Below are 20105 nucleotides of genomic sequence, written 5' to 3'. Positions count from 1 at the left end.
CCCTAATACCAATGTGGGCGGAGCCACCGGGTCCAACGGCCACCCCTCCGAGGTCACGGCCCCGACCTGGAAGTATAAAAGCCCGCCTGCAGAGCTTAGTGGAGGCCAGGCCGGCGGAGAGAGCAGACGTCCGTGGCCGAGCTCCCGCTTCGGAAACAGCCGCAGGCCACGACCAGCCTGCTGACACACCGGGCCGGTCAAGCCTACCTCTCGCCAGCTACCCCGAGGAGGACTGGCCGAGCCTGCTCCACGCCAGCTACCCCGAGGAGGACTGGCCGAGCCTGCCCTTCACCAGCATTGGCTCCTCTAGGTAGGTAGCGGAGAGCACTGACGACACTAAGACAGCCCAGGTACCATACGAGGGGGAGAGTGGAAGTAGCCCGGGGGCAGCCAACCCCAGTCTGGCTGCTGCACTGCCAGAGCCAAGGTCAGTGTGTTGTGGCCAGGATCCCCACTGACAGCAGCAAGTTTCCGCCGCTGCTAGGGCCCCGGGCTGGGACGCAGTGGAGTGGGAGGGCCTGCGTCCCCACTGCCACCCACTCCTTGGGTGGCAGATTCCCCCTGGCCTATAGAAGCTGGGTACCTAGGTAACTATTTGCTTGCTGCCCCACCCTGACCTAGGGCCTGGGCTGCCACAAACTGACCCAGCCCCTGCTTACGGGCCTGAGCCCCTAACTGTGGGTCTGCGGTCCCTGACTGCCGCCGGACCAGAGCGAGGTGGTGGGATACCCCACAGCCCCACTGAGGGCCGAACCTCAGCCCAAACCTACTACAGCGGTAAAAAAAGTGAAAGTAACCCTTCTAACCCTGAACATAGAAACAGAAATAAACCCAAATCCCCATTTATTTTTTTCAATTTTCTGCAGTTTGGTATATGACTCAGCCTTGCAATAGGATCAAGAGGAGAAAGTGGAAGTCTCTAATGGGGTAACAGGAGAACACGAAATCCAGGGTTTAAAGGAGCGAGGCACAGGTGCATAAGTCAACTTCATCTATGCTTTCAATCCACCAACTTCAGTGGGCTTTCACAAGGATGTGTATATTTGTTCTCAGACAGAACACTGCTGTACTTGGACAAATTTTTGACAAATATCACACTAATATGCAAGACATTTTGTAATGATATTTTCACCTCAGAATTGCTTTAATCTCACTCTTGCTGAGATTGAGGTATTTTGATCACACTATAACATTAAGTAATCTCATTCTGGATTTTAAATTAATCACACACATGCCCTGTTTACTCCTACCTTACAATCCAAGAGCTTATCATAGTGGATATTTCAGTAGCCGAGCAAATAGTACTGAAAAGCAGCCTATAAAAATCAAAAAGCTCAATGTTTTATTGTAAACTTGTACCAGAAGATCTGGACATTTGGTGGCACTCTTGTTCCATGAAATTTTTAAGGTGTTTTCATTAATGGTCTGATTTTGAGAAATGCTGAATACCTACAGCTTTCCTCTCCCCAATTAACTTCACCTAGAATTGTGGGTGCTCAGCCCTTCTGAAAATCAGGTCTTCAGGCATTTGAAATATGTAAGCTTGAGACGCATAGACTCTTAAAAATCCTTCCTCCATAGAGTTACAGGTACTATTAGTCTAGAAATTGGTAGATGCATAAGCATCCTAAACTTCTGTAGACAGAAAGGCTTAAAAAGTCGTTTTGATTTCTGGTGCTCAATCCTGGATCACAAGGGTAGAAGCTTAAAAATTCAAAAAAAACCACATGGACTACTTCAAACTCCTATCAACTTTAAAAAAAAAAAAAAAAAAGGTTAAAAATCAATTTACTTAAGGTCAATCCTCTGTATACCAATGTGTATCAAGTTTTTGTTTCAAGAAAGATGTAACTAACCTAGTTACATAGTGATCCAGCCAACAGTAAGTGAAAGGATCAATGAGCCTTCAATAGCATAGAAAAGATTCTTTACTCTTTTGATTGATACAGTTGTGCAATAGTATTACTGAGACTTACGATAATCTGCATCTAATTTTTCTTCATTTGTTGAAAACTTCTTAGTTTCTGCATCTTCATTTTTTTTCTGACTCCAAAAGAAAAATCGAAGTTATAAATATTTTACTTTTCAGGATATACATGAGCAACACACAGTATATTCATAAACTTATGCAGCATGAAAATCAAGAGGACAGCATGGAGATATCCAAAGAATGCACAATCAGGAAGAGTACTAGAATGTCTGCAGAAGCAGAGTAAAAAGGCAAAGAATTAGTGAGGGTACAGAAGAAAAAAAATGTCACAATGAGCAGGCATAAGTATTATTTATACAGAATTACACAGTAACTATAGTTCTACTTCATACTGGAAACACCTCTAAAGCCTAACAAAATGCCAATTTTTTACCTGTTGTAGTGTTTAATGCATACTCAAATTTTAAAGAAATGTCTCATTAAAACATGATGAAAACCAAGCATCTGCTCTGCCTGGGAACTACTTGCCCAGAGTTCCCTTACAAAGAGCAAAGAAGTTTAGCTGTAGTCAGGGAGACTGATCCTGCCACCCTCATGAGTATTTCTCACCCATTTTTACACTAGGCAGCTTGCTACAGTGGACACCATTTTGTAAAATATCAACTTTTATGCCCACAGTAGTTAGAATAGGAATAACACCAATGACGTAAGCGTAAGGACTACCATAACAATCCCAGCGTAGTAACCGCTTGGGATTTTTGGAGGGAGGAGGAGGAGAATGGTGGGGTGGTTTGTTGTTGTTTTAAGATGGCACTCACTGTAGATCAGGTCTTTCACTGTAACTTCAAAATAAACAATTAAAAGATGCAAACTGAATTATCTGCTTGTGTAAGAAAATTAACAGAATTCTTCTTTGTAGGAATATAAATATAGGTCTACTCTGAAGGCATAAAGATGGTTAGGGTCACTCAAAAGTATACTACTATAGACTTATAAGCAAAAATTGAGTTGTGAGCACATTCCTCATTAGTTACCAAATCTAATCAACAAGCCGCTCTCTACAAAAGAGAATTTTCCACAGACACGAATATTACATAGTGCAATGAGGTTTCAAAATGTAAATTTCCCTACCTTTTTCTTCTTGTCTTTAAACTGCTTAATTAAAGTGATCAAATGCTCAGCTAGAAACATGAAATACAGGCCTCCAAGGGCTGTCAGTCCCTTCCATGTGGAATCCAAATAAGCAGTTTCTTCTACACTTTGAAAGACAAGATGCTTGAACAGGGCATCTTCATTTTGTTCAAGTAAAGGTTTCTCGTGGTGATGGTGATGATTTCCATGAGACTAAGGGGGATTCAAAAGAAAAACATTCAAGTTCCACTAATTCAGAACAAATTTCAATACAACAGAAGAAAAAAAAATGAAAGTGTGCTCTGCGGCTCATTTTTATTGACTCCTGAGACGAATCTCATTACTTTCTTAATGTCAGAAAGAAATATAAATGAAAACAACTCAAAATTGATTAAATGGCCGTAATGTTTGTGGGTAAAGGGAAATATTTAAAGAGTACATGCAGACCCAGCCTTCACCCTCTACCAAGTATGTATATGCACCTTTCATTATAATGGTTTACAACATTAGGATGCTCTTGCTAAATCTTCAGCTAGTAGTGGTGGCCCAGACCACCATTTTTACTGCCTCGTCTTTAGCTGACAAAGAAGCTATGAACATTCCTTTCTAATATGGACCATGCAATAATGACCCAAGCCTTTGCCTACTCTCAACAGAGGACCCCATCTCTGGCAGTCTCCCCCATTGGAAGGCTACTAAAACCAGAGCTGTGCAGCTTTCAGGGCAGGAGAGAAGGACTTCTGCTGCCAATATATTTTTGAGGTGGCAACAGCAGTAATTTTGTTTAATATACACGTTGACTAAATGTATGTTTTGAAACAGAAAACCATGTTCACTTCCTAGGACAATAAATAAATGGCTGGTTAAATAGAGCAGAAAGGGTTAAAACAACAATCTGCTAGCTAAAAAGGATCCCCCAACTGAGGCAGATTAGTGTTAAGGTGAATAATGAATAAACCAGCTGACAGAAGCACCATTATGGAGATTGAATTTTAATACCAGAGGAAACAAAAATCTAGGTATTACATTCAAAGTGCTCTAAAAAGACTATTGATTGTCACTAAAAAAATCACACTACTCCCTTTCCCATTGTGTTGCAGGTATGCTGGATCTTGGGCAGCAGTTAAACAAGTCAACTCATATCAAGACTACTTTGGGAATAGTGTGTGGAAGTTATTTTGCATTATTTTGTTTGGGTTTTTTTGGAAGGGGGGGGGGGGAGGACAGGCATCCAGAGAGAATAAAATAACACCTATTGAACAGGACAAAATCACAAGGGAAAATATTTGATAATGATAAATTTCCTAATTTTCACTCTCCGTAGTATAGTAGTAAATTTTAAAGATGGAGATAAAAATTCTAGATTATGTGTCTGACCAGATTTAATTCCTTAGGTCAAATTTTGAGATAGAGGTGTATTCCCCTAAAAAGCCCCAATGCATTCCTAAAGTAGAATTTCTTGTGCAGTATGAAAGAGGAAATCCCCTGAGGTCCAGATTCAGACCCGATATAAGCATGGTACAACTCCCATAAAACACTCTGGATCAAATGCAATAGTGACAAACAGTTTAAGTGGGTTGGAAAATGGTTGTAAACTAGAGCTGTCAAGGAATTTAAAAAATTGCACGATTAATCACACTGTTAAATAATATTAGAATACCATTTATTAAATAGTTTTGGATATTTTCTACATTTTCAAATATATTGATTTCAATTACAACACAGCATAGAGAATGTACAGTACTCACTTTATTTTTGATTACAAATATTTGCACTGTAAAAAACAAAATAGTATTTTCAATTCACCTAATACAAGTACTGTAGTATAATCTCTTTATTATGAAAGTTGAACTTACAAATGTAGAATTATGTACAAAAAATAACTGCATTCAAAGAAAAGAAACAATGTAAAACTTTAGAGCCTGCAAGTCCATTCAGTCCTACTTCTTGTCCAGCCAATAGCTCAGACAAACAAGTTGCCCCACAATAGGAGAGAACGCTGCCCACTTCCTGTTTACAGTATCACCTGAAAGTGAGAACAGTCATTTGCATAGCACTGTTGTAACCAGCGTTGCAAGATATTTATGTGCCAGATGCACTAAAAATTCATATGTCCCTTCATGCTTCAACCACCGTTCCAGAGGTCATGCGTCCATGCTGATAACTGGTTCTGCTCGATAACCATCCAAAGCAGTGAGGACCGATGCATGTTCATTTTCAACATCTGAGTAAGATGCCACAAGCAGAAGGTTGATTTTCTTTTTTGGCGGTTCGGATTCTGTAGGTTTCCGCATCGGAGCGTTGCTTCTGAAAGTATGCTCTACACCTCGTCTCTCTACAGCTTTTGGAAGGCACTTCAGATTTTGCAGGGTTGACTGCTTTAGCTATCTTTAGAAATCTCACATTGGTACCTTCTTTGTGTTTCATCAAATCTGCAGCAAAAGTGTTCTTAAAATGAACATGTGCTGAGTCATCATCCAAAACTGCTGTAACATGAAATATATGGCAGAATGCGGGCAAAACAGAGCAGAAAACAGTCCTCCCCCAAGGAGTTCAGTCACAGATTTAATTAACGTATTATTTTTTGGAATGATGGCCGAAGCACCAAGGGACATACAAATGTTTAGCATATCTGGCACGTAAATACCTTGCAATGCTAGTTACAAAAGTGCCATGCTAACGTCTGTTCTCACATTCAGGTGACATTGTAAATAAGAAGCAGGTAGCATTATCTCGCGTAAATGTAAACAAACTTGTTTGTCTTAGTGATTGGCTGAACAAGAAGTAGGACTGAGTGGACTTATAGGCTCTAAAGTTTTACATTGTTAAGTAACTGCACTCAAAAACAAAACAAAACAAAAATCTACATTTGTAAGTTGCACTTTCACGACAGAGTGCTCTACAGTACTTATCTGAAGTGAACTGAAAAATACTATTTCTTTTGTTTGCCATATTTACAGAGCAAATATATGTAATAAAAATAATAATATAAAGTGAGCATTGTCAACTTTTCATTCTGTGTTGTAACTGAAATCAATATATTTTCAAATGTAGGAAAACATCCAAAAATATGTAACAAGTTTCAACTGGTATTCTATTGTTTATCAGTTTGATTAAAACTGATTGTGATTTTTTTTAATCCTTATTACTCTGAGTTAATCACATGAGTTAACTGCGATTGACAGGCCCAGTGTAAACATTGAAGTAGTGTAGCTTATACTAAACTATCATTAAGTGTGAAAAATAAAATGTATCTTGAATATCAAAGGACACAGGAGTACAAAAAGCAACTTTCAGGAGGGTGCAAGATAAAGCAAATCAGCCTGATAAAAGGGTCAGAGCTGTTTTTAATCATGACCTGCTTTTCCTGCTCCAATCCCTGGTGTGAGAGAATTACCCTTATTTTACCCATCCACCTACCCACCCACTGAATGCCAAATCTGTGCAAGTTTTACTACCTTAATATATGCACCCAAGTTCCTGTCCCAGTTATAGCATTGCTGAATTTAGGCCTTAAGGCTAGTACTGAGTAGCACTTTGGTACACAAGAAGAGTGCTATTGGAGGTTCTTATGAAGAAGTGCATAGGAATTAGCAGCAGTGCTGCTTTTGTTGCTTCTTTTGAAAATTTTCAAATTAAGATACATTAGCAACCCCTTAATTGCAGCAAAAGTATGGTTCAAGCATCATTGAGAATACGGCTTTCACAAAGCCAGCCTTCCATGAGGTTTGTAAGTAAAGAACATGCAATAAAGCAAGCTGGATTTTTAGGATACTTGCACCCCAAGCGCAGAGGCCAAGAGACAAGTGCCTCCAGAATTTAAGAAACAGTTCAACAATAAAATTAACTGAAGGAAAAACCTACACATACAAAAAGTAAGGCTTTCAACTCACTGGATAACACTTAGTTTTACTGATGGCGTGTACCACAGGGTTGGACTGTCCCTGTACTATAAATCCGGTTCAGATTTCCCTAGAGGCAGAATTTTATAGTGATCTTAGTCCAGTTTCATTCAAAGTTGAGTCTCTTCAACCCCATCACATGGGGTAAGTGGCCTGGTACTAGTCCTCTCCAAGTGTTGCGTTCCCAGCATTTCTCAGATGCTCCATTCAGAGGATAAGCAGTGTCAGCATTTGAATGTTGCAATTATCTCTCTCCCCTGACACTGGAAAGAGATAATGGAGCTATTTCTATTTCTCAAAATAAATCAGGAGGTGGGGGAAGAAGATGAAAAGGAAAAAAAAAAATACAGAAAGGATTCTAAATTACTGATCTACAAGGGCAACTTGTGTGTGAGGGACTGAGTAATGTACAAGAACACTGCAAACAAACGCATGATGGTGCAATTACATGCATTGAGGGAACCCTAGGTCAGATCAGAAACAGCAGCTAGTTTTACATAGATTATTCGAAGGTAGATCGGGGTCGGCAACCTGCGGCATGCGTGCCAAAGGCAGCACGCGAGCTGATTTTTAGTGGCACTCTGCTGCCAGCCAGGGTCCTGGCTGCCGACCCTGCTCAGCCCGCTGCCTGCCTGGGTGAACGGAACCCCAGACCGGCAGCAGGCTGAGCGGGGCCGGGACCCCGGCTAGCATGAGCTGGTGGACGGAACCCCAGACTGGCAGCAGGCTGAGCCGCTCAGTCCGCTGATAGTCTGGGGTTCCGGCCGCCGGCCCCTTGCCAGCGGGGTCCCTGCCACTGGCCCCGCTCAGCTGCCGGCCTAGGCTACCAGCCGCCCGCGCCGCTCACCCCGCTGCCTGTCTGGGGTTCCAGTCGCCAGCCCCTTGCCAGCTGGGGTCCAGGCCTCCGGTCCTGCTCAGCCCGCTGCAAGCCTGGGGTACCAGCAGCTGGCCCAGGGCTTTGCTCCTGGCCTGGGGCTTTGCAGCCACCCCCAGCTGTGGCCCACTGGCCCCAGCCTGGGGCACTGAGGGGTGCAGCTCAGCACCCCCATCTTAAAAATGGTTCCAGGTTTGGATATTTTTAAGTCCTGGTTTGCTGCCTATATCAGACCATGTCTGTGTTTGACCTTGTGCGTGCCCCCTGTCACCATTTTTTCCCCCCCACTGAGAGTTGAGGGGAATATTTGACAAAATGGCAGCTCCTAAGAAAGCAAAGTTAGATGGTCCGTTCATTTCAGCCTTCTTGGGCAGACATTTGGATTTATTGAAAAGAAGGACTGTGCTGTTTGTGCTTTCTGTTGTGAAAATGTTGTTTGTTGCACATCAAGTGTTCAACGACATTTTGAAACGAAGCATGAGAAAACCTTTCTTGATGAAGCAGACAAGACGGAATCAAAAAGGCAGTAGCAGGATATGAGAAGCAAAGAAGTGTTCTTAAAAACATAGAAGTGAGAGTAAAAATCAAGCTACAGAAGGAAGTTACAAGATTGCACAGTGCATTGCAAAAAAACAGAAAGTCATTTACAGATGGGGAATATATATAAAAAAAAGGTTTTCTTCAGCAGTTCAGAGATTTTGGTCAATGATTTGCCAAATAAAGATACGATCATATCTAGAATAAAAGAATTGCTTGTCTCAGAACAGTTGAGAGATGCATAACGAAATGGCAGAAAAATATTAAGGAAAAGCAGATGACTGCATTAAAAAAGACACAGCAGTGTTTAGCATTGCAGTTGATGAGTGTGGATAAAAACAACGTTCCACGTTTGGCAGTTGTTGCAAGATATTGTGCTTCTGATGAAATCCAAGAGGAATTTTGTTGCCTAAAACCCCTGCATGGCACAACAAAGGGGGAAGATATAGTGGAAAGTTTTGTAAACCATTTTGAAGAACGAGGAGTTGACATCAGAAAAATATTTTGTGTGACAACAGATGATGCTCCTGCCATGGTTGGAAAACAGAAAGGATTTGTTAAGTTACTTGAAGATCAAATTGGCCGCCCAACAGTCAAATTTCACTGCATCATCCATCAAGAAAACCTGTGTGCTAAAATTCCTAATTCAGAGCTTAATAATGTGATGAATACAGTGGTGCAAATTGTGAATTTCCTTGTTGCTCGATCTGCTTTGACTCACAGACAGTTTCAAGCACTGCTAGATGAGATGGATAATGCTTATAATGACATTCCACTTCACAGCAACATTTGGTGGCTAAGTCGTGGCAAGGTTTCGGTGCGCTTTGTAAACTGTTTTGATGCCCTTTTGTCGGAAAAAGGACAAAACTATTCCGAACTGGATGATAACAAATGGCTGCGTAAGCTCATGTTTCTAACAGACATCACCGCTCACCTAAACGAACTCAACCTCTGTCTCCAGGGTGCAGGGCAAACGGTTCTGGAACTTTATGAAGTTTGTTGTAAAACTAGCAGTTTTTTCTTGGGATATTCAAACTTCTACTTTCCGCTACTTCCAACAAACGAAAGAGCTACCAACACGTTGCACTGTCAGTGTCAATGAGATTGGAATGTACATGCAAGAACTGGAATCAGAATTTTCTGACAGATTTCAAGATTTCTAGCGATTTGGCCCAATGCTTTCTTTTCTAATTAAACCTGAAAAGTTCAACGAAAGCGACTTGGATTTGTCTGTATTTCAGTGGATGGGTGCTGAAGATTTCGAAATGCAGTTCATTCAGTTAAAAAGCTCAGAATTGTGGGCATCAAAGTTTGTAGATCTGTGGAGTGCACTTGAAGCTACTGAGAGAGATCACGGGGCCTCTATTCTGACCTGCTGGACGTCCCTGCCAGTGAAATTTAACTGAAAAAAAACTGCGTTTGCAATGCTTTCAGCATTTGGATCCACATACCTGTGTGTACAGGTATTTTCACACATGAAATCTGTCCTCTGACCCTCTCAGAGCCAGTTAACAACTGATCACTCAGAAGCCTGTGTGCAGCTTAAAGTATCCAAATACGGGCCAGACATTGGAAAACTCAGCAAGGAAAAGCAAGGGCAAGGATCACACTAAACTGATAAAATCTGCATTTTAATTTAATTTTAAATTAAGCTTCTTAAACATTTTAAAAACCTTATTTACTTTACATACAACAACAGTTTAGTTATACAATATAGACTTATAGAAAGACCTTCTAAAAACCTTCAAATGTATTACTGGCACACGAAACCTTAAATTACAGTGAATAAATGAAGACTTGGCACACCACTTCTGAAAGGTTGCCGACCCCTGAGGTAGATCACCTTTTCTTATTAGGTTAATACAAGTTTTCTTTAATGTCAATAAACCACTAGGTTTGGTAGACAGTCAAACCTAGTGTTAGTAGGCTTCCTAAAGCACTTAACATTGATAATGAAGTAATAAAGCCATATTTCACTATCATTTTTCAAGTTAAGATGAATGACTTAATAGGAGTAAAAAAATACTTACATGTGGAAGGAGATGTAAAAAAGCATCTCCGCTCAGAGTCCCAACAGCCAGTGACACAAGGAAACTTAGAAGAAACTTGAAAAATACACGATTCATCAGAGGTATCAATATAACACCCAATAAAGAAAGAAAACTGATGATGGAGATTGATATAAAACCACCAATCCAAGCTGGTAAGAGAAATACAAAATATATCAGATGATGCTTGCTTTCTTCAAAACAAGAATTTAGATGTTAATAACTTAGAAAATCCCGAGGATAAGGGTGTCTAGAAAGAACTCTTTGTACAGCACATAGAAAAGTCAAGTATTTAAGAAAAAAATAATAGTTTAGAATCTAAATATTTATATTAGCTATAAAAAAAGCAAATTTCAAATTTGAATGATTGTTGGTAAGATTTATTCTAAATTTAAAAAGAAATTAAAACCTACCTATTTGCAAAGAATTGTTTTTTGAAGGGCTTTCAGCCTTTTCACTAGCTGCATGCATTATGCAGAATTTGCCATCAATCTGGTTAATAATTGCTGGACAAAGATAGCTGAATTCTGTAGCAGTCAACAATACTTGTGTACTTATTCCATGAGACGTCATCAGTTTTGATACATTCAAGCACTGCAGAAAGAAAAAACATGTTTAAGATTAATAAGAACAGAAGTACTATCACATCCTAGAAAAACTGCAAGAGCAGTCCAATACCAGTTCAAAATACAGCAGCACCTCCCAAAAGTAGTGAAATCAATTTTAGCCAAGGTTGGTAACAAGGTGACTTCAGCTAAATAAACGTTTGCAAGTTTTATTCTGAAATAAGTGTCAATGCACACGCACCAAAATAATTAAACCTATCAGTTCACACCTTTTGTTGTTTCCGTTCAAATTTGTGCATAGATGGAAGCAGCCTCTATTCACTACACTCTAACCAAGACGACAGCCATCATTGAAGACTTTGAAATCCAATCTCCCTCAAGGTTCTATCCTTTCTTGTGTCTACAATACATGTTGCACACAGCCTGAGGGAGGTGGACAATGCATAGCAGTACAGCGAGGGATGTGCTGGCCGCGGCTTCCCCAACCTCTTAAAGAAAAGAGGTAGAATCAAGCCCTCACTAAAAAAATAAAAAAGTATGTTTGTGATTGGGTTTTAATAATCTGTGCAACAGTTCCAGTGGAAGGTAGTAGTGGGGTGAATACATACTACTTTAATAAAAAACAGATACTTCAAAATTAATTGGACTTATAATCAAAAACAGAAGTCTTCTTTTTGGGAAAAAAGCCTTACATTTTACAGAAGAGGACAATGAATGACAACTACCATGTCCTTACTAAGGGCAAGTTTACACTACAGTGCTACATTGGTACCGATGCAGCTGTGCCACTGTAGCGGGTCTGGTGAAGACGTGCTATGCCGATGGGAGAGCACTCTCCCATCAGCATAGTTACTCCACTTTAGCGAGAAGCAGAAGCTACGTCAGCGGGAGACATAGTGCCAGTATGGACAGCGCACAACTTGTGTCACTTTGAGGGGGTGGGGGGGGTGCAGAGGAGGAGAAGAGGGCTTTTTCACACCCCTGAGCAACGTAAGTTATATTGACTTAGGTATTGCTTAGGTAATGTAGACCTGCCCTAAGAAGCAGGAGAAGTTAGGATAGGAAGAAACTTATGCTGCATTGAAATGCATGGGAAAAGCATTAAAGACACTGAAGGTTTTTTGTTTTGTTAAGTTTCATTACGCTTAAGGCTTCCAACTAAATTTTATTTTATTGTCAGAATGGTTTCAGGAATAACTCAGTGCCTGTATGTCCCTTCTAGGCTTCAAGCCCCTCCTAGACCTCATAATTCCCTCAGATCATCTGCTTGTCTTGACCTCAGGTCCATCCCACCTAAACCTCACTGTCTCAAAACCAAGCTCCAACTTGAAAATACATGGTAGCAGCAAGGAAGTGGAAGTGAAATGAGAGGAGGATCATTTTTCAGGGACAAAGATGCAAGTATCTACAACAGCTCTAATTACCTAAGTAAAGAATGCTTAGACAGCAGCTTTCACCAGAGAATGAGAATGTTTTACAAAGGTGATTATTTCCCCCATTTTAAAAGGGAAAAGTTAGGTACAGCAAAACTTATTTGCCTGATCACAGAGCAGTAAGCCACTTGCAGAGTGGTGAACAGACTTTAGGGCTCCCAACCTCTAGAATACACGTTAATACTAGATTACATTTACCCAAAGATGATTAGTAAATATACATAATGAAACTCGCATAAAATCCATACTTAAGTTCCCAGGCCTCTCATTGATTTCTACGTAGGATGAATTACTTTCTGTCCTAGCCTTTTACTTCCAGCAGAAAAATGTAAGCCTACCTGGAATAAGTTCAGCAACATGCATGGTTATAGAAATGTTAAACTTTCAAAAAGTATTAAGTATTTGTTTTTAATTTTTTTTTTACTTATCTACTCTTTTCTACACCATAAGAAAACTTAATTGTGTCCTATAACAAGCATCAAAATCTTTCACATACTTGTGTCAGAAGTTAACTAGTCTTAAAATGTTCTCTTAAAGAGAGAAACCAGAAGGAAAAAAATAATAAAAATCAAATATTACAACCCAGTATACAAACCAGAATGCACAACTATCCTCTTGTACCTGGGCACAACATGGATAATAATGTAACATTCCTACTGGAGTGTAAAATTATTACATAGCAAAATTATGTGTGTGTATATTTCAGATTTCACACACACACACACACACTTAAACACCAAAGCTTGCATCAAGATTCCTAGAAGTTAAATCAATGTCTCTGGAAGACAAACCATGCTAACACACGTCTAATGGGCATATGCCGCCAAGAAGAGTACAGAACATTAGTCTCACCTCTTGTGTATTTTGGTTTTTAAATTTAGAATACATGTAACTCCCTCTTTCAGATTCCCTTAGGGAAAGAAGTGATTCATTAGCTTTTCCATTAACAAGTAAACTCACACTGCTGCTTTCTGTAACATTCATGGCACTGGGGCTGGTTAGACTTGTATGAACAACAGGCTTCACTGCTCTGATTTCTGAATTCTGTAATACAGGATTGCCATCTGTAGCAGTGATGTTGCTAGATGCAGTTATTCCCATAACAGTGTTTTTGTTGCTTATCAAGTTCTGCTTGTGCTCAGCATTTTCTACTCTTTGTAATTCCTTTGCCTGACCATTACTAGGACCTTTATTTACACCACCAGATTCATGATTTGGGCAATCTGTTCTCTCAAAGTTTTTGCTTAGCATAACATGGTTATGATGAAGATGGTGATCATGATCGTGGCCAACAGTGACCCTTTTCACTTTATCTATTCCTATGTTTTGCAGCAACTTTCTAAATCCTTCAATAGTCAAAGTACTGTTCTCCCCATAACGATGGAAAAGTTCCTGAAGGTGATGCTTCTGCATAAGTGTTGCCAATTCAGTGTTGATACCAGCTGCCTTATCTAGAATGAATGTCTCAGAGGTCTGTGCAATAGTAGCTAGCTCTACTTCATGACGGTGACTTTCGCAGAACAATATGGAAAATGACAAAAGAAAGGCCATCAGCAGCTCATTCTCCATTGCAGCTTCCTGTAAAAAAGGAATGACAAAAGAAAGTTGAGACAGCACATATGTACTGTAGTGCAACTCATTGGCTAATTTAGCTGAACTGAATTATTACCTGAAAAGGTGCCATAGCAAGAGGAGTATTTTTAAGTTTGTGCTTGGACAGATCAAGTGTTGAAACCTGGCTTATATTGGTTTAGCTTGTTGGTAAATTTACAAGAGGCAAGCTAAACCAACATAAACCAGTGAGAGAGAATCATCACGCAAAAGTTCAAAATTGGTTTAAAGTTAAATTGGTGCAACTTGCGTTTAGAACAGCCCTGTAAGATAGCGTTTGACCAAACTCAGCATTGCAGTAGGGGGGAACTGTGCTGCTGAAGATTTTAGATCAGTGGTTTTCAACCTTTTTTTCTGGCGACCCAGTTGAAGAAAATTGTTGATGCCTGTGACCCAACAGAGCTGGGGATGAGGGGCTTGGGGTGTGGGAGGGGCTTGGGGTGTGGGAGGGGCTCAGGTCTGGGGGTGCAGGCTCTGGGGTGGGGCCAGAGATGAGGGGATTAGGGTGCAGGAAGGGGCTCTGGGTTTGGGGGGGAGGGGCTGGGGATTGGGGTGCAGGCTTACCTCAGATGGCTTCTGGTCAGCGGCACAGCAGGGGTGCAGAGGCAGGCTTCCTGCCTGTCCTGGCACCACGGACCATGCTGTGCCCCGGAAGCGGCCAGCAGCAGGTCCGACTCCTAGGCAGAGGTACCCAAGAGGCTCTGCGCAGCGGTTTCCTGCAGGCACCGGCACCGCCCCCTCCCCCCAGCTCACATTGGCCAGGAACTGGCCAATGCGATTGCGGAGCTGGTGCTGGGGCAGCACGCAGGGCCTCCCCCCGCCTAGGAGCCAGACCTGCTGCTGGCCACTTCTGGGGCACAGCATGGTGTCGGAACAGGTAGGGACTAGCCTGCCTTAGCCGGGCAGCACCACCAACAGGACTTTTAACGGCCCGGTTGGCGGTGCTGGCTAGAGCAGCTGTGGCCCAGTCCCTTCCATTTCGCAACCCAGTTCTGGGTCGCAACCCATGGTTTGAAAACCACTGTATTAGAGCAATGTAAAAGCAAGATCCTGAACTCCTCATCATTAAAACGTCATGACATACCTAATAAGAGTTAGAGTGTAAATTCATTTTCTACATAAATTAAGACTTATTCCTACAGTTGGCCTAACTTATACCTGTAGTTTCATTTTGATATAATAATCTCCATTTTTTGTAAATGATTGTGTAGTATTGCTGTGAGCTATTAAACATTACCACATTTCACTTCAAAGGTGCAGATAGAGATAAAATGATATAGAAACATGTACAAATGTAAGTTTGAAAGTGCCTTTGAGCCTTTGACCAAAAAGTTGCTATAAATATTTGTAATGTTTTATGCAAAAGGGAACATTTAATTGTCAAATACAGTATTTATATGCTGCCTAACATTTTAAATCAGTATTATGTTGCAGCAAAGACTACACATTTTTGAAGCCTGTTATTGCAAATAATTACACCTAAATGTACAGTTACTCCTGTGCTGATTCCCACTAACTATATTGAAATGCCATAAGGTAGGAACTACAGATTCAGGCCCTTGAACTCTGATTCTGCAAACACTTAAGCTTGTGCTTAATTTTACACATCATGGGACTACTCAGATGCTTTATTTGAAGCCTGTGCAGGAGCATTTGCAGTATTAGAATCTTAGTTTAAACGTAGACAAAGTGTTTACTTCATATTGTGGAGAAGTTGCCCCATATGCTCCATGGACACTGAACACAAAATACTCAATTAAGTTTCCCACTGAATATGGACAACAGTAAAACAGGTTAATTTTGAAGTACAAATCTTGTGTCCATTTCTTGTCAATCTAATGCAACTTTCCTCCAATTATCTCCAGTGCCCCGGACCAATCCCCTACTGCATCTGGTCCATTTCTAATATTAAACAAATTGCAAAGAGATGAAGCCAGCCCTAGAAAGCTGTGTGATTAAGACGACACATTAATTGCACACATGACAAACAACAGCGCCGGGGCTTGGGGCCTATCACCGAGTGAATACACTAAGGCAGATGCGGCCCCGGGCTCGGCGAGTAGCTCAGGGGCGGCTCGGAGAACACTGCAGCTCTTTGTACAGCGGGAATGAGCGGGGCCGACACCCCCACGCGGACAGCCGGGGGGGCTGGGGGCCGGGGCACGTCCCCAGGCAGGAGAGCGGCCTCCGGGGGGCTTCGCTCCACTCAGACATCGTCCGCCCGCATGCGGGGAGCGGCTGGGGCTCGGGGCCGAGGCTCGCGGACCGGCCGCAGTGGGAGCCGAAGAAGCCCGGCACAGGCGCGCCAGCCCCGCCTGCCCACGTGGCCTCCCCGGGGAGTCACGGCCACGCAAGCTCGGCCCGGTCCCGCCTCCCCTCACACCGCTCTGGCGGGGACAATTCACCTGGTCCTGCAGCGGCCCGTCCCCCGGCAAGGGCCCGCACGGCCCGTCCCTCAGCGCGGCCCCGTCACTCTTTCCTCTTCCGGCTTTGTTCACAATCACAGCGGGACCGACGGAGTCCAGACCTGGCCGGGGCCGGCCAGCCAATCAGGATGTAGAGGAATGTCACAGGTTTACTCTGAGCCAATGGGCACAGGAGCCGCGAGCCCAGTCCCCTAGCGGCATACACAGGCCACGCGCCGGGTTGGGCGGCGGTTGAGTGAGCGGCTCAGGTTACACGTACGCGCTGCCCTGTCTCGTTCCCCCTTGTGCCGCGCGCCGCGTCGGGTCCGTTCCCTGGCGCGGGGTTCGGCTGCTCGCGCGTCCCCCTCGGCAGGCGTGGGCGGGGCCGGAGACCCCCTAGGCGGCGGTTACTGCCCGGGCCCCCCGCGACTGGGCTGGGCCTGAAGGGCTGCCCGGTTACGTGCTGCGCTCCGGCGGGGCCGCTCGCCCCACAGTCCGGCCGGGCACGCAGGAGAAACCTGCCTGGGCCCGTGTCCGCTGGCTGGGGAGCTCCGCTCGCCGCCCGCCTGGCCAGACGCAGCACCGGGCGCTGGGGACCAGCTGGCGGCTGCCTCGCTGCTGCTCAGGGCGCGGGGGAAGGCGAGGCGCGGGGGCAGGGGTGTTATAAGGCGCGGGGTGACTCGCGGTGCCGTGGGAGCGGCCGGCGCCTGCTGATCTCACCCTCCCGGCAGCCAAAAGACCTGAGGGGGGAAGCCGAGCCCCGCCTCGGCGGCCCGCCAGCGCCGCAGTCCAGGCCTTGCCGCCCCCAGAGCCGTGGGGTGCAGCTCCGCTCTGCTGGCGGGCTGGTCCCTGCCAGGCTGGAGGCTGGCTGCGGTGTCGCTCAGGTCCCAGTTCCACATTTGCCTTTGTAACCGGCGGGTTGGACTGTGTTCAATTTAGGGTGACCCGATTTCATAAGGTCAGACCCGTTATTTGGGGCTTTTTCTTATATAGGCTCCTATTACCCCCACTCCCTGTCCCAATTTTTCACACTTGCTATCTGGTCACCCTAGTTCAATTCAAGCTGAAGTTGTGCTTTCTCCACTTTAGATCCACATCTCCCTGAGACAGAACCAACTCAGCAAAGCCTGACTTCAATATTGTGATGTCTGCACAGCCTGTGTGGGGCATCTCAAGTGGGCTTGGAAGAGTTTCCCCTCCCCTCCGAGCCCTAGTCATGTTTTTAAAACGTATCTGTAATTTATTTTCTAGAATTTATTTTGGTTGTTAGCTGATTATAACTAACACAGGTTGACCTAGCCACATCCATTGTGTTTTCTTTAGTTGTCTGAGCTGAGGAGAGGTTCCTTTTAATATTTTTGGGAGGGTGGGATGGTGGGGGTTGGGCGGGGAGATATTTGAGTGTATAGGGTGAGGGTTTTTGAGAAATGGCTTATAAATAATGTAACAGTTCAGGGCACCTGCACCTGTATTCTCTCTGATCTTTCGAGGGCACCCAGTCTAGGCTCCTGGACCCTCAACCATCTCCTCACCTAGGCAGAGACTGGCATCTCTCTCCCTCCTGACTAGGTTTTTTCCCCAGGCTGCACAATGCCCTGCCTACGCTATGATATCACCAGCAAGCCAGACTGCCTGAACAAGTCAGCATCTGTGCTTTGCTTTCTCTTCAAAAGCTATTAATGTAATTGTTAGCAGTTACGAGTTACCACACATTTCTGCTAAGAAAGCACATTTTTCTTAAGGTGAAAGCATTACAGAGAAAACAACAAAAAATCTACCGTCATGCTAATAAGCTTCGCAGAGATCACCGGCCTATTTCCAACAAAGGCTGTGGTAAAGGAGTTAGTCCTTCAAAACACCTTGGAGTTTTTCTGTGCTTACAAATTCATAACTGCCTCAGCTCAGAATAAGCATACTGACAGAGCAGATCAGCCTGTTTCTTTATAAAGCTTTGGGGCCTTTGATCTTAAGATTCTGGGCACAGGTAATTAGTAGACAATGGTCCCTTCCTCAGGGCATAGCTTCAAAAGTCTGGGGTTTGTGCATAACTGGCAAAATATATTTGCGCTAACCTTCCCATAGCTACTTCCCAGGAACTCCACATGCAATGTCCCAAATTACCATTCTTGTCTGCCACGTTTAATACAGTCTGTTGATCGTTAAAGTGCACAATAATACATAATATTTGCATTTAATACAATGGACTGCAAAGATACTTGAACTTAATTCAATAATGTTTTTCAAGTATATTGCAGGAAATTGCCATAGCTGTCACATTTCCACCCCTCCTCCCCCCAAAAAGACTTCAGTGTAACTAGTGTGCTTGAGCAGCATCCTGGTGAAACCTTGACTTATTTCCTGGATAGATTTATTTCCTGGGATGGTGTTTCTGACATGACCTTTATAATTTCACATTTCAGCTATTCAGATAAACATTCTGCTGGCAAGACAGGCTATATCCTTCAAAAAAATTTATGAAGTCATTTGATGTTTGACAAACATCCTGCATGATTTCTCTCCTTAGAACCTTTGAGCTCTTACATGCCCTTCTTAACCTTGTTCCCCCAAAATCTTTGGGTGTGAATTTGAGACCTGATCCTCAGATTCCCACATCCCATGCAGCTTTTAGGGTATGTGTGTGGTGTCCCTTTGTCCCTCAAGGGGTCAGCTGCCCCAGAAGTAGCAATTCTTTGGACCAAAGGGAGTAAGGAACAGCTTCCTCCCTATGCAATGACTTTCAACCTTGCTTGCACTGCTTCTAATAACAGGGGGATTGGGCAAGATAGGTTTTTCAGACCTCCCCTACAGCCAAATTCATTTAACCCAACTCCCCAGAGGTCAGGGCCCAGGTACTCCAGTGACCTTACCTCAGCTTCTCTTGGGAGAGGGAAGGAGTATTGATCTCTTACCTCACTGGTCTTTTGATCCCCACGTGTAGAGTCAAGGTGAGCAGAATTTATTCTCCAATCCAGCTTAGTTCTTTTACATTTTCACAGACCATCAGGCAGTTGGAGGCTGTGGGAAGAACTCCCTACTCCAGGGATCTCAAAGTCCTGGCCCCCGGGCCATCTGCAGACCGAGAACCTCCCCAGTGCAGCCCACAGAAACTTTTTAAAAAGTTCTTTCATCCGGCCCTCATGGCTGCTGGCTGAGGTGGGAGGGGAGCGGGAAGGAGACACCCATGCAGCCACCCTGCTGGCTCTGTCTGCTGCAGGCGCCGCCCCCTGCTGCTCCCATTGTCTGGGAGAGAGGGATAGAGATACCATCACTAGTTGCCGGGCAGAGTCAGCCATGGAGGCAGCATCACTAATCACCAGGCAGAGTCAGCCAGGGCGGCATGAGTGACATAATTGGCCCGCTGGGAGGATTTGAGGACTGGCACTGGCCCTAAGGTAAACTGAGTTTGAGACCCTTGCCCTACTCCTTCCTGCTGGTAGTTACCTTTGTCGTCTCTCAAGTGGCTAATATAAGAACATAACGGCCATACTGGGTCAGACCAATGGTCCATCTAGCCCAGTATCCTGTCACTGACAGGACAAGTACTAAAGTTTCAGGGGGAGGGTACAGGACAGATGGAGTGATGCACCTGTTTTCCCCTTCTGGCTTCTGGTAGTCAGAGTTGCTCCAAGCACAAAATTAATAACCATTGATGGACCTATTGTCCATGA

The 20105-nt window shown here is 43.6% G+C and overlaps 1 protein-coding gene across 2 annotated transcripts in view; it reads right to left on the bottom strand.

The window, feature by feature from the left end:
• SLC39A6 (solute carrier family 39 member 6) overlaps positions 1 to 16560 on the bottom strand; it is a 31052-nt gene extending 14492 nt beyond the window's left edge. The window contains exons 1-6 of one of the 2 annotated variants that reach the window (XM_034761451.1): positions 16438 to 16560; positions 13274 to 13999; positions 10836 to 11016; positions 10405 to 10574; positions 3062 to 3274; positions 1977 to 2043 (exon numbers count right to left, since the gene is read on the bottom strand). In XM_034761451.1, the coding sequence (XP_034617342.1) occupies positions 1977 to 2043; positions 3062 to 3274; positions 10405 to 10574; positions 10836 to 11016; positions 13274 to 13990 (1348 nt within the window). In that variant the 5' untranslated portion in view covers positions 13991 to 13999; positions 16438 to 16560. The remainder of the gene's footprint in view (positions 1 to 1976; positions 2044 to 3061; positions 3275 to 10404; positions 10575 to 10835; positions 11017 to 13273; positions 14000 to 16437) is intronic. The other variant, XM_034761452.1, reaches the window with a different exon arrangement.
• Positions 16561 to 20105: the final 3545 nt, after the last annotated feature.

Source organism: Trachemys scripta, chromosome 2 (genome assembly GCF_013100865.1).
Source record: "Trachemys scripta elegans isolate TJP31775 chromosome 2, CAS_Tse_1.0, whole genome shotgun sequence".
NCBI lineage: Eukaryota > Metazoa > Chordata > Testudines > Emydidae > Trachemys > Trachemys scripta.
The sequence above is the reverse complement of the archived record's forward strand: the minus strand, read 5'-3'. Positions and strand labels throughout refer to the sequence as shown.